The following is a 22,132-nucleotide window of genomic DNA, read 5'->3' on the forward strand; positions in this document are numbered from 1 at the left end:
GGGTGTGCTAGTTTGTTGCTATTATATTTGAATTTCATTAAATACATTTAATTAAATCTGTTGTAAATCTGTTTTATCCCCAAGGGGCCAGTTAGTATAATCCTTCTGTTTGCTTACAAAAATATCAACCAATTGTTCCTGCACTAATTTTAATCACTGTTTATTTTTAAACAATAGTGAAGTACATTTTGTCTGTTTAGTTTCTTGTGCAAAGTCCTTGGGGCAATGAATTTTTGTTGTTGTGTCCTATGTAGAAGAAAGTTTGTATTCATTATCAGAGTGTTTAAAAAAAGATAAAAAGAAGAAAAATAAGTACTACTGTGCCATTTGAAGTTAGTTTAGGTTGACTTTAAAGAGAAAGAAATGAATGTAGTTGTAAGACTTGATAGTATACTTTCAGACAGTAATAAAAATGAGCAAATTCTACTAGTAAAAATTAGGAAATAATAAGCCTACAAGGATGCAGAAATTTAAATAATGACAAGAGTCTTAGACAATTTGCGAAGCACAAATCTATCTGACATTAGCGTAGTTCAAAGACAGGCAGTAATTTATAACAAAAGCTGGAAGAGCATGCTGTGGATGGGTACAGTGAACAAGTTTTGCTGTGAAAGTATAAACACAGTGTAGCTATGAGTAAAGAGTAAAGAATTGGTAGTATTTAGTGTGTGCTTGTGTGCTGCATTCCAGAGTTAAATGCATAGGGCAGCAAGATGCACAAGACCTTGCATATGACTGTCTTGTATTTGTCTTTTGCGGCACTTTTCCTAGAGAGCAAATCATACACAATCATTAAAGCTGTGTGGTGTCTACCCTTGGTTTGATCTGTGTTCTGTTTTAGAGGAAAATAATTCCTGATGAATCAGGCTGTTATTTGTCCACTCAAAATTGCCATGATAGGCTAAACTGATGGAATTTGAAAGAATATCATCTCTTGAGGAGTGATTGCTATTTGTTAGTGCTGCATAGTGCTGAATGGATATTCAGTTGTTCTCTCTCCTGCATTTTCAGAAACAGCTGTAGAGCACATCTAGAATAAAGCCTGTGCCCCTTCCTCTCTCTAATTCATTTTTCAGAATGGTGCAGTTTTGAAAATATGCATGTCTGTAGTCTATATCTTCCAAATTGATCACTGATTTTTTAAAATCCCATCTGAGAATAGTAAAGGAGGTATGTCTCGGCATTTTCTAAAAAAGAGTAATTTAAAATCAGTGATGAGAGCCAAATATTGTTCTTCATCTGACCTTATTCATCTGGTCGGTGGAGATGGGGATTGGTATTAATTACCCAGTCTGCAAGTGAATGTGCTCAAAATTAAAGCTGAGAATGGACAGATAGCATGTTTAAAGTTCTTAGTGTACAAAGGACCCTAAGGGAACACGTGGGAATGTCATCTTTGTACTGTAAAGCTGTCATAGTGAAGATGGATTATGATGGTTCCTCCAAACCAAAATGCAAATTGCATATACTGGGGACAGATCATTGTGTGCACTTGAATTAAATGCTAGGTCAGCTTTGGATAATGTAGTATTGAGTTAGAGCCTGGAAAACGGTGCTTAGCTTCGATCCCTTCAAGGCTTGCAAATCTAAGCTGAAACAAACTATTTGAATGGAAAACATGACAGAAGTTGCAGCAAATGAGAGGAGACAAAAAACATGATTAGCTTGGAAAATAGGAGTATTCTAGGAGCATATGTAAAATGCTGAGGCTGTTCAGTGCTGTGTGCGAAAGATCTATCCCATTCCAAGTGGAGTACCATACCAAATGTGTGTGCTGATGGTCACAATTTGATCCATTTATGCCACTGAAAGGGAACCAGAACAGAGAGAGGCTCACTTACTAATGATTTACAGTATGCACCAACTAAATTTTTATATGATTAAGTCCAGTTGAGGATGTGCTTCTCCTATTTTTTTCCCCCTTTCATTAGCTGAAAGGGCAATAAATCTAGAGCAAACAGAAGACAGCATAGCATAACTGAGCACCTTGTCAGTCTATGGAATTCACCCCAGGAAGTGGCCCCCAAGTCAAATGCTTACAGTTGGGTGATTTTATGACTGCTAATAACAGCTGTAGCTATGCAAACTAAGGTAATAGGGCAACCAAATGTATGGCTTAAGGCATTGACCTTCAGAGCAGGAAGCAACTGTTTCTGTCCAGTTCCTGGTCTCATTTGAAGACTCTTCTGGAACCTTTTGCATTCTTTTCATGTATTCCTGTTAAAGGTTATAATTGTTGCTGTAATAAAATACTTTTAAAATGTTAGCAAGATTTTTTTATTATTAACATGAAAGAAAGATGTGTTCATGTATTGTGACAGATTAGAAAGACCAACGTTGTTAAATTTATAGAGGTCACTCCTGCTGATGTGTAACTTCTGCAGAACAGTCAGGGTTTTTTTCTTTAGCAAAAAAAACCTAAAGACTCCTCTGGAAATGAGACACTTTCATGGGCTGTTCCCATGAGCACTGGTAACTTGATATCAGCTGTTGCCCCATCTTCACAGTGGTACAATGAAGGAGGGAGCATCTTCAAGGGACTATTCATAGTAGGGGGACAGAAAAGGGCAATTTGGATTGTTGTGGTATCTGCCAGCACTAATATGATTAAACCTGTGTCAGCAGTTCATAAAAAAGCTGATAGTCATGATTTATTTCTGATGGAGAAGGCACTGGAATGGTACTGATTTCCAAATAGGAGCTTTCTAGATCACTGAGTCAAACCCATGTACCTTTCCATGAGCAGGTTGGTAAGAGACCTGCCTGGTGTGTGTGGTATTTTCTGAGTTCCCCGTCGTTGGGAGGAATGATTGAATCTGACTACATGTTCTTAGAAGGCTAATTTATTATTAGATGATAGGATACTATACTGAAACTACACTAAAGAATGGAGAAAAGGATACTTACAAAAAGCTAAAAGATACTAAAGAAAAACTCATGACTGCTTCCAGAGCCCTGACACAGCTGGACCGTGATTGGTCATTAAGTCAAAACAATTCACATGTTGGATAAACAATCTCCAACCGCATTCCAAAGCCGCAAAACACAGGAGAAGCAAATGAGATAAATTGTTTTCTTTTTTCTCTGAGGCTTCTCAGCTTCCCAGGAGAAAAATCCTAGGCAAGGGGATTTTTCCAGAAAATATGACAGTGACAAGTGTGTACTGATTTTAGCCCCCCAAAAAGGGGGGGGGGGCTAAGATCTTGCTCACCTTGAGGCAATTATGTGCGTGGACTGAATCTGCACTATGCCACATTCTTATGCAGTAATCATTGCAGGAATCTCTAAGCCTATCAGATGATTTTTCCATACTCTAAATGAAGTCATTCTCTCTCCTTGTATTTTTGTGGTAGAATTTAGCCATATGTCTTTGCTTAAACAAAGACTAATGATTCCACCTATGTGTGGATAAACAAATTGTGGTTTTTATTCCTTATTCTCTTGCTAGCTACAGAAAGAGGTTCCTTTCTGGGTCAATAATGCCATTTAAGTTAAGCCCACATGCTGTCACACTCTGGTAGCTTCTAGGACTGCTCTTGTCAACTGACAAGTGAGAGGTCAGTGTCTCACAGATTGCTGTTTGTGATAAGGAAACAGCTACAGTAAGATTTGAACTTCTTACGTTGTCTTGACATTGCTGGCAGTTGGTAACTGATCAGAGAAATGAAAGCTTGTTTTCATAACAAATGCATTACTCCTGCACGCAGTGCCATAGAGCTGTACCTCAGCTTCAGAAATGCAATCACTTCATTTAACTGCTGCCCCTCGTGTACAGACAGGAGTCAGACACACTCCTCTTTCGATTGCCGCACCAGTTATTTTAGCACAACTAGCCTGGCTGCTGAGGACTCAAAAGGTGGCTGATGCAACAAGGGATTACAGTGAGAGTGCTGAATCTGGATGTATGAAAGCAGCTTTGACTGAGTCACACAAAAGAAAGGCATTTTCTCCTGTAAAATGTTACTAATCTGATAGAGAATAAGACAGTGCAAAAGGATCAGAATAATTTCCAGCTGCACAGCTTTATAATGCAGCAAGATATACAGGTAACTAAGAGAATTAACAACTTCATAAAAGCAGATTTAAAAAAAAAACTTCTGAAAGCTATAGGCAGCCTCAGCTTTCCAACAGATTGATATTGCTGTCTTCTTGACGAGAAAGGAAGCAGTTTTATTGTGCTGCTGCACAGAGCCTTTTTTTGCATTGCTAAAATGCTTAGAGACACAAAATTGAGAACAGAACCTGTCTTTGCTAGCTGATGTTCCTATTTTTCATTTGCAGAGTCGGTGTGGGAATATGCCAGCTGGGAAACCTAACATTGCTGTTCTGTCAGCAGAGGCTTGGCTGGTGGAACTTTGTGAATGAGACGCGTACGTGGGCCTGGCTGATGGTGCTTTACTCAAAAGGGATGCTCACAGTCCTACAGGGAGTCTGCCTGTGGCAAGTCTGCTTCACTGAGGGCCTCTGGGGCAAGGCCACTCTGACTAAAGGAGTACTGCAGACTTGAATCTACTTCTGTACAGGGATTGAGTTCATTTGAGGTAGATGTTTGCTGTTCTGAATTCAAGGTGCGTTACCTTGTCATAAAAGGAAGTCTGGTTTGGCAAGTAGGATATCCCCTCACAGAACCACGATGGCTGTGACTAATGACTGTGTTGTCCTTCAGGTGTTTTGCAATAACTCCTAGTATGATCTTCCTCATGATTTTAGCAGGCACTGAAGTGAGACTGATGGGCTTGTAGTCACCAGGGTCATTCCTTTTCCCTTCCTGAAAATTGGGATAGTGTTACGAAGCTTTTAGTCAATCAGGACCTCTCTGGATTTCCAAGACTGTTCAGCAATCATTGTGAGGCATCTCACGATGACATCAGCCATCCACTTGAATAGTACTCTTGGATAAATCCCACCAGGCCTCTTAGAGGGATCCAACTGGAAAAAAAACCCTGTTTGGCAAGGAAGAACTCTTAACTGTAAGAAATTGAGGAAAATGTCTTATGGAAAAGGAATCCACCATTATTTGGATGCCTGATCAGTCTCTAAGTAGCTGATCTTGAAACATTCAGCAATTCAGGGCAAAATGTTTCCATTTAATGAGCTCTTGAGCGTGACATGGAACTAAATATAACTTAGCAGCTTTAATGGGAAGATGTGCCCATGCCTGCAAAAATTTGGATTTCATCTGTGCTGAAGAGTGCACTGGATCTGTGTTAATAATAATAGTGATAATGATGATAGTCATCATCATCATTATTATCTGCTTTCTAGAGGGACATGGGAGGTGGCTGCAATAGTCAAAAGTCATCTTTCTTTTGGACAGCAGGAAGCTGGAGGTTGCAATTAAACTCTACGTGCTGTCATGGTAACTAATTTATGTTTAAATAAAAGTAGTTTAGACTAAATAATGATTCTGATTAAATAGAAAGCATAATCAGCATTCTTACTATGCCAGTGATTCTCCCTTGGAAAAACCTTGCTCTTTCTAAGGTGCCTTGTTTAGTGTTTACTCACAATCTGTGCTGTTACAGTAGCCCTTTCTGCTGGATCAATATAGCAGATTTTGTGTGCAACTTTGTATAAAGTAGGAGCAAAGTGTGTGCAAAGATACTCTCTAGAGTTTCAGTGCTCACGATGAACAGTGCCTTGCCTTTCGTAAGCAGCTTCAGGATGTCTACATCCAAGAAAGAGTTTGAATACAGCATGACATTATGTGTGTCCTTTGTCAGCCTCTTTCTCATAGAACACATTCTTTTGACAAGGAAAGGGCTATCAGGATCTGCTGTCTTGCTCTTGTTCAACAGAGTCTGTATCAGTAGTTGCAGTGATCTCTGGTTATTGAGCTGTTCAGTATTTTACTGAGAGAGAACGTCATTATCAAATGGCAGAATGCTGTAGGATTATTCCAGTGCCCTTAGCTACAGGAACTTGCTTACTGATTCAAAATGATTTTTTTTCTAAAGGTGAACTTTGTCCTGAATAATTCTTTAAATGTGTCTTCTGTTGTAGTGAGTGATTTGTGGGAGATGCAGAGTATGTCCTTGGTACTCTATGGTGTATTAAAAGATGAATGACTTTGGAAATCACCACCACTTTCAAGTTGCTTTGATTGAATGGTGTAATTGTTCCTTTTTGCCCTGTGAAGGATGTGTTAATAATTTGATAGCTGTGTGGGCAGCACAAGATTTCTCTTTTTCTCTACCCCTCTGCCCTTAAAATCCAACTTCAGTTTAATGGTAGTTCAAGAAACACTCTACCAGCTTTAACTCAAAACATTTAAAGCTGTATTAAACAAGGGTATTTGAAACTGACCCATTATTATTTATCTTTCCTATTTTCACATGCTAACGTCTCCCCACAACACGGTAAAATTATGAAAACGAAATCTAATAAATGTCAAATTATCCACATTTGTCTTTCTTTTTTATACTGAGTAGAAAGAATCCTAGCTGTTATCTTGTCCTTTGAATGCTACCAAACATAAATTTATGCTGCACTTTTTTTGTTACTGCACAGAACTTAATGCAGAATTTCCATGTTAGGCAAAAAGGATGAAGTCATTATTACCAGAAGGGCTCAGAGAAAATTGCTAACTTATGGGAAGAGGGCCTACTACTTACTGATAAATTCCCTTGGTGAGAAATGCCTTTTGCAGAAGAGGTAGAATTCCAATATTTTCTTCATTAACCTCCCTTCTGAAGAGACTCAAGAAGTGTCAGCTCCTACTCTGTTTCTTTTCTGATGCTGCTTCCTATAGGCAAGTTACTGTAATTCCACTGACAGTTTTAGTGGCTGGGAAGCTGGTGGCTGACAGAAGACTCAGGTTTTTAATCTCATTCTGCAATCTACTGTACCAGCACATCAGACAGTGAAATCTTATGCACTAAAGGAAGCAGACAGATTATTTCTGTCTTTATTTATTTCTTCTGTTTTCAAAATTAATTTGTAAATAAGATTCTTGCCTCAATGTTTAAGAATTAGTAGATCAAGCCCAGGAAAAACAGGGCTGCTCACTTCTTGGGAAAGATTTGGTTTTCCATGCATGTGTCAGAAGAAAGATCACATGCAGGATGTACTGTGAGTTGCACCTCCCACTGCTTGTCTCATCACTCCCATACACCACAAACCAGCCTCCTTGAGCCAAATGGGAAGAATAACTTTTTCTTGTTATGACTGAGAAGAAACTGATGATCAAAAGGAGTTGGTTGGAAGGTGAAATATTAATATTGTAGAACAGCCAGAGTACCTGATTATGCACAATGGAAAAATTGGTATTAAGTTGTTAAGCTTGTGTTATAAACAAGTTTATATTAATTTATGATATTTTTGGTATGCAGAGCTTTGAGAGATGTATCCTTCAGTGCTTCTCTCAACTCATCCTTAAAAGACAAGTCTTTCAGAAGAACTTTTTTCTTGGTTAATGTAGATATTTATTGTCTAAAATAACCCAGGAAGTCATTTAGTCAGTATTTATTGGACAGAAAATTCAGTGCTGCTCTGAATAAAGAGCAGATTGCCAAAGAAGTCATTCATGAGTGTATGTGTGTTACGAAAGAGAGCTTTCTACCTTCAGTTTCTTCTTGCTGGTGAGCTTCTCTCCTGAGGTTAGGAATTCTGGACCCTGAGAATTGCTTTATAGTGAACTTGAACACAGATTTATATTTTGAATTTACCTTCAGACATGGATATATTTCACACATTTCTGTGCATCCACTTCATTCATCAGTTACTGATGTTAGCTAGATTGTGGGGATGTTCCCGAATGCTTCACTACAACCAGGGCAATGGATATTTTACATCTTTCAAAAATGCTAACTTTCATTTGTAAGGGATGCATAGGTAATTTCAGCTGGGAGTCCTCAGTTAGGAGTTTTAGAAACATTAATGAGCTCGGCTATAAAATGCCCTTATGTAAATATAATTAACCTCATACTGCACAATGGCAAATCTTATGCACAGAGAGACTCTGTAATTGGAACAGGAAGAGAATCTATCCCAGCTGACACCTGTGGTTTAACTGCAGAGCCATCTTTTTCCTATGAAGTACAGAATTTAAATCACGATTTATCTCCAGCTCTTGCTGTGTAGTGTCAGAAAGCAGAGAAAGAGGAGGTTAATGGTTGCCTTGCATTTATGAGACAGAACAAAAAAATGGAGCCTTGGGAGGGATATCTGTCTTGTTCCATGTGCACTTAAAAGGTTTTTATTGAGGCATGAAAGGTCGCGTTGTTTCATGCTTTGTCTTTTTGTTGCTTATCCAGGCAGTGATGTACTGCCAAAAATTCTATAAAGGAATTTCTCAAAATATATCCTATTAACTGATCTTAAACCTCATGTATATACTATGTGGGTACTCACAAAAAAAAAAAAGAGAATTTAGTAATCAAGTCTTTTCCCCCTTAAGTACAGAAACAGCATCTACTAAGAGAGATGGTGACAGTAAAGGGGCAGATTTCCATGAACTGTGCTTGCCAGGCATATGTTAGTTTGGAAAAATAAAAAAGGTTTAAAAAAAAATCACCTGAGTTTTTTAATGCTCAAAGAGTAATTTTCAACTATGTTCTTTGAACTGGGATGGGGAAAAAAGTTCTCCAAGAGCTTTGGAAATCTCTGTTCTATGAGTATTTTTTCCTTAAATGCATGATATATCCTGGGTTATTTACTCAAGTTTGCATTTGTCTGAACTTAAAAAGCACGGCCAGAAGAGAAAAGAGCTAATTTGGTACTGTGACTGGAGCACAGAGTAAATGAGATGGTAAGATTGCCTTCAAATATCACTCTTCAGTTTGGCTTAATAGCTTGAATGATCTCCACAGTCGTAATCTGTGAGACAAAAGAAAGAAATGCAAAATAACTGACTTGAAGCCAGTAGTTTTAGAATATGTGAATATTCTGGGCTCCTTTCTACCCCCTGCTTTATGTGTATGTATTGGATTCTGGGAACAAATGAAGATTTATCAGTCAAATATTGTGGGCACATATCTTGGTGTCTGGTGAGGTACTCAGTCTGCAGATTGACCCACATGTACAAATTTGTGAAGTAGAAACAATACTCTGGAAAGAACTGGATACATAAAAGGTTCACAGCCTGGCACAGAGTTTGGCATGGCCAAACTTTCCCTTTGGTTCCACTGGCTGCATGACCAAAGGGATGTGAGGAAAAGAGAGCAATGGAGTGACTTGAACTTGTACAGACAAAACCTGTTAGAGGTTATGAGGGTTGGAGTATCACAAGATACTTCTGTGGGTTTTTTCCTGTGTAACACAAAGTAGTGTTGCAGGCTTCTCAGATTAAGAATTAGAGAATGAAATTCAGGTTAATATTTCAGTTTTCGGTGCTTCTAGAGATATTTCACTATTGAAAAAATCCTACAATAGTAGAAAGTAAAAAGTGTGAAAAGTGGAGATCATTTCTAGGTTAGGAGATCCTGAACTGTGGGTATTTTATATTGATTTTTCTGTGTCTTAGGTATATTCCTATTTTGGTATCCCTGTAATATGGTCTTGACTAAGAAGTGTCCCTGCTGTGGAGGAGAGTAAATCAATGGAGTGCAAGGATAGACATTATCTATGTTTGGAATTTAGCTCTGAACGAGTTCCTGCTAAGAAGCAGATTTTTTTGCCTAGGAAGTTTGCCAGCATCTGTAAGGAAACCAGGCAGTGTTGCTGGACCCTCAGGATCAAGAGGGTCTTTAACAAGCCCAATACTGTTTTATGAGTGTCCATGCAGGGTGTCTCTAGGAGGGTACTCAGGGATGCTGATTTTTGCGGATGATATGTCAATGTGAACAATTTTTGGTTCACATTGTTTTCTGCAGCAAAGCAAGTGGTGCGATTGAGCTGGCAGGAGAGCTGCTGTCTGTCCAGCAGGCACTGGTGGTCAGTACCATAGAGATGTTTCAGAACTTGCAGTTTGAGCAGCTGACCATCCCTGTAGTACTTGGACTGTTGTGTAGGACACATGATAAAACAGCATTTATATTATATTATTTATATTACTGAAAACCCTACAATTAGGGAACAACCTCATTCTGCATCTGCCCATGTGATTACTAAAATAAGTATTATTTTTTTCACTTCTCTCTGTTCTATTTGTGGTACTCCACAAATACAGATTTTGTGAATATATTTGATTATTTCTGTCTTCTTCTTAATTTTGTTTGTAGTTTACAATAAGAAAATGTCACCTAAATAACAGGCTTTATAAAATCTTCATCTCTATTAAAAAGCATTTACATTCTATTTGCTGACTGATATACACTTCTCTCTGAGTGCATAGGTGAGGGGCAGTGGTTTATATCTTTCTAAAGGAATGTCAAGTCTGTTTCTTAAGTGGTTATTTCGGAGTGCTTGTGTTTAAGAACTATTTATCAAAAAAACCTCAGAAACCAAGCATCTAGACAATTTCTGGGAAGCTTGAGAACATTTCAAGCAATGTGCACAATCAGTTTGAAGCATTTTATTGCTCTGAAGTTCATTTTAGACTTGTGGATGTGGACGAGGATCATCAAAAAGTCTCTACAATTGCAGAAAACCATGTTACCAATGTGACATGGCTTTCATGTTGTCCTAAACACCAAGACACACAAATACTTTCCTGTTTTGCAATTGTTTGAAATGCCTCTCTCAAGCCTCACCATCTCACAACTTCAGGGGATCTGCTGATGCCAATAGAAATGCATTGCACTGGCTGTGAAATTCATATTTGGAGCTGCAAATCTTTATTTGGCAGTAGATGGAGAGGTTATGATTGCAGCTTAGATAAGTCAACTCGCCAACTTCTTAACTGCTTTCCATTTGCCATGGGAGTAGCATCTCCCAGTGACATTGCCAGCAATGGTAATTAATTAATGATGATCCATCCTGATGACATATATTTGCATTGGATGATCTAAGACGAGGCTAGGTTTATATGTGTACTCTTCTCTGAAGGGAGAGTTGTCTGTTTAGTAGCTCCCATGGAAGGTGAGGAATTTGGTTTCAGGATAATTGAAGGGGACAGAGCAGAGTCTTGTGTTAGTTCATTACAAAGATAAATAGCTGGGTTATCAAGTATTATGTGATAATTAAGGAAATATTGTTTAGTGAATTCAAGAGTGCTGGGTGCCACAGCTAGACATACATAGGGTAGCAGGATGCTAAAGAACTGTCTGCCTTCACTCTGGAAATGTGAGGAGCTATTCTGGCAGGCAGCCTAAATTCCTGCATTCTACCAGTAGTATGAGATGATTTAAGTCCAGGTCTTCATCTATAGCCTTCTGAGAGCACTGCTCATTCTTTGTAGTGAATCCTGTAAATTGGAATGGCTCAGCATGGGATTAACATGATGGGGGCACTTTCAGCAATCTTCTGGTTCCTCATAAAAATTGAGAGGCTAGTTTAACATTCCTGTTCTTGAAGTATTATGGTTCATTGGTCTAAAAGTATGTAGAATAAGGATAAACACTCGATTATTTTAGCTATAGCAGAATGGATAGCAATTTTCTGTGAGAGAAACAGAGGCTGCATGATAGTTGGCCTAAAAAATGTTGCCATATCCATTTTATTTCCCTCACAAATAAAAATCAGTTCTTCAGCTTTGCTTTTAATTACTGAAATGTTTAGCAGGTGAAATAATAAAAGTCTAAGTGGAAAAAGAACTTCAGGATGATTTCAAATACTTTTTTTGATGTGCCTCACAGAGATCTTTTGTTATTTTTGTGGTGTCAGGTAGAGGTATGAAATTGAACAGGTGAGGGACTACCTCTTGGAAACTTTTTGCAGGGGGAGGGAAGCTATGCTGTGGATGATTGCTAGCAATAACCTGAGAGGGTTCTTTTTAGGCATACGTTGCAATTTTGTGGCATGCATTGGTGAACAGAAGCTATTTGTCATGGAAATGAGGGAAGGAGGAAAGGGAATTTTTTAGGAATTGCATGAAGTATGGGAGATGACATGACAGCATTGTAAATTCATGCAGAAGAAGTCAAGAAACTGAATTCAAACGGTTGAGGAGTTGCTTCAGTAGAGCTTACCCAGCTTTCTCTGAAGTCAAAGATCTTTCAGTTGATTTGAGGAGAGCTGGGTCAAGTCTGATGGAACTCTGATTCTTTTCAGACAATGAAAGGCTGAGGTGAGACTTCCTAATAAGAAAAAAATGTTAGAAGGGCCATCAGAAGAATGAAATCACATGATGCTTAAAACCTTTTAAGAAAGGCAATGAAAGTGAATAGTAATGATCGAAATTTTGCAGAGAGGTGATAAATTGCCCAAGATCCCGAGGGACTCTCTCCTATGCTGTTGAGTTTGCTGGAGAAAGGTCAACAAAAATGTTTAGTACACTAGAGAGGTGTTATTTTACAAAGACAAAAAATGTTGTCCTTTTAATCCCCGCCCTCCCCTCCCTCTGAAATAGAATATACATATTTTGCACAAATCTAATCTTTCTTTTATCTTGAGGTAAGACCAAACAAAGATTATGGTTTACTCTTTCTTTTCCATATGGATGGAAAACCATATACATCGTTGACATTTTTAGTGGTGGGATAAATTTATCCCATTGGTTCTAATGCAGACAAGGTTAGAGCTGAGCTTAAGTACTGTAGATTAGCGTGAAAGCAGCAATAAGCTTGTTCACAGAGCAGTGAAGAGGGAGTGAATGAAGTGCCTCTCTCTTACTCCATCTGCAATCCAGAGGCATTGCTGGATTAGGAGGGGTCAGCCAGTGAGCTTTAGCTGATGACACTTCTGCTTTTTTTCTGTCTTCAGATATCTCAGCTTATGACAGAGACTGGTCGAGAGGGCCTGACTGAAGCAGCACTGAACCGCTACAATGCAGACAAACCCTCCCTGTACAGCTTCCCTGCTTCCCAGAGCACATATGTTGCTAGTGAAGTATCCACAGGCACCTCGGTGGCAGCATCATTTTTTGCCAGGTAAGAGAGATTCTCAGATTTTCCTTTGCTGGACACATAACTTCTTTTAAAGGAGAGAACTCCATAGTGAAGAAGGATATCATGTCAAAACATGGGTGTAGATACAGATCTATCACAAACTTGCAGGAATTACCATGAAAATGTTGTTTAATCCAACTATATGCATTTATCTGTAAAATGGGATGGCACTTCTGCCCTCTTCTGTAAAGTATCTCTTCAGTGCTTGATTTGGGTTAAAATGTGATTGTGCTTATGGAGTAGCATTTGACTTTGTGACATATTTAGAGGGGTGTATCCCTGAATGAGAAGGGCCCATCCAAGTAATTTCCTGAGACAGGCAATTAACTATAGAGCTAACTGGTGGTGGCTAGTTTAGTTTGGTGGCAATCTTCAGACTTCTTTTTGAATTTTACTTCCATCTAGCGAAATTATCAAGGTTTCACTTTCAGACTGTTTCTGATTTCAGCTTCAGTTCCTGCTGTTCCACTAAACTGACCTGAGAGTCCAAATTCAGCCTTGGAATGTGCTTTATGTTGAATATTCAGACATTATTAAAAGAAATCAATGAGATAAAGTTTAATTTTAAAAATCTTATGGCTGTCTTGATTTATTTGTTAGTAAAATGTTTTGTGAAATGGACATATCACTAAGAAGTGAAATATCAATTATCACTAACAAAAATGGTTTTTTGTACAGAAATGTGCTCTTTACAGAACAGAATCTTTTTAGCCCAGTTGAACCCTTATGTAAGAAAAGGCATTGAAATAATCCTTGTATTTTAATGCTTTTTATTAATTAAAAGATTGACTTGGGAAGAGTAATGAAATAACAGGAGAATAAGCCATTATTATAGCACTTCCAGTCCAATCCAGTGAGAGATCTTGATTTCAAAAAATGGAGTGAACTTTGAGCGGGCACCTCAAGCACTTTCCAATCAGCTGCCTTCCCTTGAGAGAGCCAAACTGTTAGTAATTCCACGTGCTATTTTATTTTAAAGGTAAATGGAAAACTTATAAAGTTGTTGGACTCCATAAATTTGGAAAAAAGACTTTTCCTCTCCGATTTTTCCTCACCAACATGAGGGCTGCATGCATTTGATCAGTGTCATACTGCAAGTGAGTCATGTAAAAGGATTAAGAGTAGCATTTTAGAAGATCCAGTTGTTTGAGGCAACTCTGCCATTTTTTCTTTGCACATGAGATGCTGCAATAGCAAATGTGAATGATGACAGTGGTCTTGGTTTGCTGCCCTTTTCAGTTTAACTGCAGGCAATTTAAATTAAAATTGCTGAATGTACACACATGGTAATATCTAGCTGGAGTGCAGATTGGGATTAGCACATATTTTAGCATGAATTGATTTATGAAGATGACTTAACTCATTTGTTCTTCATTGTTTCATTGTTTATGCTGAGAGAATTCATTTGCTCTTAATATACTCTGCTGAAATGTAGGAAACTAATTAAATTTACTCAAAATCCCTAGTGTAAATCAGAGCATTTTAAGTAGAACTCTGTTAGCTTCTAGCTGATGTTGTGAATTCTTGGGTGTACTTGGTCCAGCATAAATCTCATGTTTAGACTGTTTATTTTTAAACTGTACTTAGCAAGACAAAAGTGCCTGGTTTAGTTTGGGATATTGCACAATTGGATTAATATCACTTATGTAAGTCAGTTTTGTCCTGGATTTCAAATTACATCATATGCTGGCAATTAAGCAGCTAATTCAAGTCAGTTGCTCACTGCTTGACCTTTTAACAAGAAAATTACAAGTTGTTTTCCAAACCCAAATCACGAATTTTTGTTTTGCATCTTGTGTGTCGATTTGCATTTCTGTCAAGTCGTGGTAAGAAGTGTAGGGACCTACTTGTACGTGAATTTATAAAATGTGAAGTGGAAGGCAGTGGTTGTCTAACTCATTAAGATGGTGCACTCTTTGTGAAATAGTCCTTTGTACCAACCTATGAATTCTAAACTTTTGTTTTTTATGGTTGTCAGTGGCACATGGAGTAGTCACTACCAGTTATATATGCTTTTTTTTGAATGTGTTTCACATACCATGTTTTCACTGTGAGTAAGTAAGAAATTATTACAAAGCCAGAGAAATTTGCCAATGTGAAGCCGAAGTTCAGAGTTGAAGAGTAGAACCTATTCTTTTGAAATTTGAATAATGACCCACAGTATTTCACTCGAACTTCCCTAACAAGCAAAGCAAACCTCAGATGAGGCTCAGATATAAGTCATCCATCATCAGGAAAAAAACCCAATTAACTAAAATACTCTAGTATGGAGGAAATGTCAAGGCATCCATGGAACTTTCGGTTGTAATTACTTCTGAAATATCAGGCATGGATTACTGGGAGCTCATAACTTTTCTGTTCTCAGGCACTACTGGTTCAACAGTGACAGTCACTTGACTGGCCTATAGCTGGCATTGAGCCATGGAGAAGTATCCTAAGGCCACAGTGTCTCTCAGTGTTTTTAAAAACCAGGAGACTTATCAGATGTCTCAATAATTGACTGTTAGGTTTCATGATCTGTAGCTGACAGATTTCCAAAACAGCTAAGAGGGCTGCAACTTCTGTGAATTGTCATTTGTTGGGATATTGCTGCAAGGGAACTTACGACACATCAGGATTCCCATGGGACGGTATGTGAATGCTTTAAAGGAACAGACATTGAAAACTGTCCAAAGTGCTCAGCTGGTAGGCTTATGAATATTAGATGATACAGGTATGAATAATGAATTTCTAATGGTGATTCAGACACAGAAACTGAATTCAATCAATTGTGCTTTTAGTGACAAGCACTAAATTTGCCTTTTTGTTTAGGACTATCACTCATTTTTGTCTCAGATGTGCTTCAATCATGCTAATTTAGCAATATTCTTGCTTCTTACCAGTACACATTCATGATGAGAATAATTCATTTAGTGAATGTGAAATAATGTTAAGATTCTTTACTCATAATGAATCATTTAAAAAGCATTTTAGAAATTTTTTGCATGACTTAACTTCTACCTCCAGTTGGGTCTTTGTCCTAAGAAGCACAGCATTTTTGGGCCTTTGCAGCTTAAGGTGTGACAGCCTCTTGCCTTGTGTCCTCCCAGCAGGATGTAGGAGTGTGCCACCCCAGCTAAGGGATTAGCAGATTCCTTGCTGATAATGCCAAAGAACTGAGGGAAGGGCCTTCTGTCACTTGTTTCCCTGGTGAAGCTTTATCAGGCCAGGGGGCACAGTAATTTTATTCCTACCTGTGCTGATTTCTACAAGGAGAAAACTTCTGTGACTCTGACTTTAGCTTTGGCCTAACTACTCTGCAAATGAACCTGCCCTTCTGAATAAAAACTCTCTCTTGCGACTGGGCTGTAGAGGTTCAGTAGTCTCTCTGAGGGCAATAGCATGAATTCAAATTCAACCAGAATTCAAAAGTGGACCAGAGCCTTTCTGTGGTCCATGGCAATACATTAAAGTTTTTGGGATCTTGGTGCTGTTCCTTGTTTTTGCCATCACAGTAAACTTGCTTTATTGGAGAGGAAGAACTTTTCATCAGAACAAAAGAGAGACATAAAAGCCCATTTCACTTGAGAGGTAAAAAAACTTGACGAGGAGGAGATATTTTTGGATTCTAGTCTTTAAAGTTGTTTCCTATTGCTAGTCAGGAAGTGTAAGTGTATTTGGAACAAAAGCCTGCCTCAGTCTGAAATCAGATATAGTCATATTTGGATTAATTGAGCCTAATGGGAATATAGATAATCTTGAAAGTAGCCTGAAAATCTGTTCTAGGGATCATTTTCAATGTCTTTTTGCAACTAAACACTAAAGAGGGCCGCACAATGCTACTGTTGTAGATGTTGCAAGACATGTTTTTCAAACAGAATGTCCAGGTTTTTTTTAAAGCTCTTACATTAAGACAAAATAAGAATAGAAAAACTTAGTTGCATGTATAATGCATACACAGTTACTAAGTGTGGGATAAGCTCAACTTACAGTTATCTTAATTCTTGGAAAAACTGCTGGTGACCATTTCCCCACTCATTCCCCATCCCTTTGTGGTATGGCAGCAGGGGAGGAGGAGGTGAGGCAGTGAACTGTGGCCAAGGGGTACAGTGAATGTTGTGTTCAAAATGCTGCTGAGTATGCCACATGTTTCCCTTTTGTTCCAGAGAATCCTTTTTGAATATTTTAAAAAATTGTCTTGCATGAACTACAAAGCTGATATGAAGACAGTATTTGTGGGGCCCTCTTATTAAAGCTGCTGTGCTGTTTTAAATACTTAGCACTCCAGAAACCCTGGAATCTCATGCCTCCCTGGATTTTTGCATAACTGTGGAAAACTTCATTTAATCACGCAGCTTTTGATGTTTGCTGTTTTTCCTTACAGTTAGTCTATACAATCTTTGTGTATGTGTCTGTTTTAAAGCTCAAAGGAATCTGGAAACACGAGGGCTTTCCCTTAAAGACTACTGTGTATAGTAGGCACACCATTTTAATGTCTTGTCTTGAGTTTTTTGGAGGTCTGGAGCAAGTTTACAAAAATAAATTTTTCCTGGCATTGCAACAGAGAATTTGTCAGAACATGCACAGGAAAAACAGGTAAGAAAAAGAGGCAGCAGCTAGTAGAGAAGGAAATGGGTTGAGGAAGATATTCTTGTTCCACAGAGCCTAGCTTGGGCATGGGGAGGTCCATTGCAGAAACACTGGATTTGTGTGTGTAGTCTGGCTGTAACTGTTGTAGCTGAAGCGTGCCCCTGGCAGATGTGAGAGCCAGGTCAGCAATCTGCTGTTGATACTCCTGCGACAGGTGGAGGGTCACATCAGGCTGTGCAGGCTCATCCAGGGCATGGGAACTGCAGAGGCCTCAGAGACCTCTCAGGAAAGAGCCAGTGAATATTGTCATATGGTGAAAGCTGCCTGTCTGTGCCTTTCTAAAGAATGTTTTAGTCTGAACAGCAGATGACTCAGATGATGGTGTTTCTTCATGCTGAAGAGTGGTGGACCCAGTTGCTCTTTCAAGCCATGTAGTGGTTCCCTAGTTTGGGTACTGCTTGGGAAGTTCTTGGTATTGAATAGTTGTCACCTCAACAACCTTAAGAGAAAATTATTTTCTGAGACTTGGGTGAAAACATGTTTTGGTTTCTAGCTGTCTGAGCTATGCAGAATCTAACAGGATTTTCTTTCATTAGCTGAACAAACTAAATTTAACAGTTAAATTGTGGTCAGATTCTTGGACATTTTGAAAAACTATATAATAATAACTCTAATCAGAATTTCTGACTCTTTTCTCTCATCCTTATCATATGCTGCATAAGAAATACATAAAAAGAATGTTAAGATAAAAGATCCACAGACTATCTTTCAGCAGGAATGCTGGCAGCAAGTTTGGAAACATCTGTAAATCGTTTCACAAATATTTCTACCTTCAAAGCCTGTCTTGGGCTAGCTCGTGGGGGAAATTTTAATCACAATGATCTCAGTCTTCCTGAAAGACCATGAAACATTTAAAGTTGGCACCTAGGTTTGAGTGCACAACTTCAGTGGCTGATTTTTCATACTTGCTCAACATTCCTCAGTAATGCAAGAGATCTATGTTCATAGTCACTGCTTTTCTGTGCTTCCTGTTGCTGTGAGAGCCCTAACTAACAGGCTGTTTCTGCTTTCTGTTATTGGTGTTATTTTGTGTATATATATTAAATAGTAGTCAAAAGGGAATTGTGACTCTCATGAAGCGAAAGAAATTTGGCAGTTGAGGCATAAGGAATATTCTTTTTCTATGTTCAGTGTAAACAAAATGAAAATATCTTGGTGAGAAAGACTATGTGAGTTACAAGCAAGAATAGTCAATTTGTAGTAGTGGAGGCAGTGATCTGATATGCAATGAAAAAATTAAGACTTCAGTGCCACATCTGGACAAGAGAAAACAAAGGTATTTCAATGATCTCTAATTTTGTATGGTAGCTCTATCTTGGGTCCCAAACAATCTCCAGTGACTTTTTTTTTTCTTCAAAGCTGACACATTTCCCACGACACTTTTGTTTGAATCAGTTAATGCCATTTGATTAAAAAACCCCAAATACCTAACAGCAAGATTCCAGGGTAGGTCCATTTCTAACAAGAATTGTGTAGGGTACATGTCTGAAATAATGGTGTCTGAATCTTTGCATATCACATGCTGCCATTATTTAAACAAAAGTTTAAGAAAATGTATACACTCTTTAGACCTGGGTTGGAAATCTGGTTGAGATATGTTTTAGTTGCCACTGGGCTGTGAACAAATGCAATTTAAATCTTTATGCCTATTGCATCCACTATATGTTGGTTGCAGGTTGTTAGCTTGCATTCACATCTTAAAATACAGATAATAGACCTTGATTTTTAAAGAGGGTTTGGGGAGGCACCCATGGAGCTATAAAAAAATAAGCTAAAACTACCCTGGATTATTGTAGAATACTATACTTGCAGGGGTGTGCCATCTGCTTTGCCTCAAAGCATGTAACTGATGTAAAGGATGTAAATCTTCCTCATGTTCCTAGTATCAAAGTAATCCACCTATGGTAAGCAACTCTGTATGTTTAAAGTTAACAAATGCAGTTTTCTGGTCTAAGCATATTTTAAAAATATATCTATTTAGAAGAATCTAAAGGAAAAGATGACTATCCAGGAACAAATTATTTACCGTTGAACAGAGAAATTAAAATTCCAGCCTGTGAAAGGTATGCTACTTTGATACTATGTCTTTATTGAAATATGCTACACCTGCTTCTGTGTGCTGCACGAGTTGAGTGTTTTCTGACCTGCACTTGCCCCACGTATGGTTTGTTCTGTACTGATGGCAATGATAATGACTAAATAATGCTGTTATTGAAGCAGTCATCAAGATTTGCAGTTTCTTGTGTAACTAGCCTTTCACAGTTTTGAGAAAATTTGCCCCTTTCCTCCCTTTTTCTTTGTAAAGTTTTGAGATACAATGTTTCTCTATGATGCAATGAATATCTGGTTCTGTAAAGCAAAGGACACATTCTGTGGAATTTTTTATGCTTAAGAGATTATTTAAAGATGGATGTCTTGTCTCCTAAGTATAATTGATTACATTATTTTTTTAGGTATACATTGCCTAAAACTCAGAATCCCAGATTTTTTCTGATTCCTGGAGGAATCAGTGGTATTTAGTTATTAGCTTTTGTTTCTGTAAACTTATATGTTGCACCATTTAAATTTTTACTTAGATACACAAATTTGACCTTGGTGTCTGGAATTCTTTTGTCCTATTAATTTTTATATAATCAGTTGTGTTCAGTTTTTAAATTAAAAATTGCATCTTTGAATACAATGCATTTATGTACACTTTTCCCTCCTTTTTTTCTGACTGCTTATTTTCTCAAGTACAAATCCATGAAAATGCATGATAACCAAAGACCCATTTACCTAGTAAGCAAACCCCTTCTGTCTCTCTTGAGATCCTAGTCAACAGCTGATTATATTACAGTGAAAAGGGCCAGTAATGCAAACACCTACTTAATCTACTTCATGCAGTGTAAATGCTTTGTAGAAGCTTTTAAGTGTTACCTAGCCTCCACCAAGGCAGAAGGAGGTAACCAAGACACTTCCTGTCTTCAGTAATTAGCAATGGCCTTTGTCCCATGTTCTGAGATGTTCCCTTAGCTTAAGGTTTGCCTTGTCTATTTGTACCCCACTGATTGCTGCTGTTACAGATAAGAGGCTTTAGACCACAGTAAATGACTGTGCTGGCCCATTCTTGCTGCAGCTCCCATGTCTTAGATGCTGTGTACCAATAAATGCTTTGCAGGCAGGGAAGAGAATGGGATAATCTGGCACTGAGGCCCTGATTATTTTAGTGGTTTGTTAAAGAAGGAGGTAATTTTTCATGGATTTGTGTTCCTAATCCTTCTAGGTAATTTCAAGCATTAACTACAAAAGTACCTAGGTGTATGGAAGTCGAATTCCTGCTGCTCTCCATACACCTTGCTAAAACTGAGGTAACTTCTTTTCCATTTCTTGTCACATCTTGTGATTTCCTGCTGATTTCAACAGATTGGAAAGGGGGAGGCTAATTAAGCATAGGTTTTGTCTTCTAATTTCTAACAGGGCTTTTTGAGTGCCAGAATGCTTGCTACTTGCACATCCGTCCCCTGTATTGATTTAGAAAAACTTAAAAGGAACTAAGGCTATTTCCTTCTTCAACATTGCCTTTCCCTGAAACCTGACATGTACATTGAGAAAAACTGCTAGCAGCCTATGCAGTAATCCCTCAGCACCTGTTACCAAAGACTCCTGGTGTTCAATCTTGCTTTTTACTCTTAGGGCAGTGGAAATGAAAATGGTCAGCATTAATCTTTTGTCTTTTACTACAGTTGTGACTGCCAACCGTAGTATAGGAAACCTCATGTTGATTTACTGTTTTGCATATTTCTTGCTTCCCTTAAACCTTGACATAAGAGTTCTGATTTACAGTGTCTCTATCTTGATTTGTGGGGTGAGAAAGATGAATTGATGTAGTTGCATTGTCTATAGCAGAAAATTATATGCAGCACAAGTTGGTTTTTTCTCTCTGTTTTTAAAAACATCAAAATAACCTTTGCTCAAAGAGATCATAAATCCATAGTAATGAGACTTTTTCCTAAACATCTGGAGTGGCAAACTCTTATTCTGATAATTTCTTTCCTGTAACAAGTACGCTTTTAGTGCTGCCCTAGCAGCCTTCAAATTCAGCTGTGCTTTACCTTGTCTGTAGCATTCTCCATCACATGCTCAGTCAGTGTTTTCTGAACCTTGAGAGCAATCTGTTCAACTGCTGAATGACTGGCTTTTCCTTAAAATTACCAAGGAATACAGGCCATTTTAGTTATCCTTGCTTCTAGAACAAAAACCCAATAAGAGAATGTGCTGAAATGTTGAAGTATCTGTTTATTGCCACATAATCTAAAATTAGGTAGACAACTGGCAGTTGGGCTTGTATATATTCATGCCTGTGATTTGCATATAAACTATAAGGCCACAGTGCCCCTGTACAAATGGCTAGGTGGCTTGTAGCAAACAGAGATTTAGAACCTCTTTGCTCAGCTGTAAATTGAATATGATGCCCATCTCACAGCTGCTGTTGGCATATTTCGGTCAAATTCTTGGTCTCTTCTGAGGGACTTAAGTTCAGGAATACATGAATGCGTTGCATGCAGGACAGGGACTCCAGAGCTTTCTGCCACAAATCT

General features: G+C 38.2%; 1 protein-coding gene across 1 annotated transcript in view; it reads left to right on the forward strand.

The window, feature by feature from the left end:
- The window catches only part of KIF26B (kinesin family member 26B), a 277,053-nt gene that overhangs the window by 98,533 nt on the left and 156,388 nt on the right, over positions 1–22,132 (forward strand). The window contains 1 exon segment of the mRNA XM_036380967.1: positions 12,742–12,908. Coding sequence (XP_036236860.1) covers positions 12,742–12,908 — 167 coding nt within the window.

This window comes from Molothrus ater, chromosome 3 (assembly GCF_012460135.2).
Source record: "Molothrus ater isolate BHLD 08-10-18 breed brown headed cowbird chromosome 3, BPBGC_Mater_1.1, whole genome shotgun sequence".
NCBI lineage: Eukaryota > Metazoa > Chordata > Aves > Passeriformes > Icteridae > Molothrus > Molothrus ater.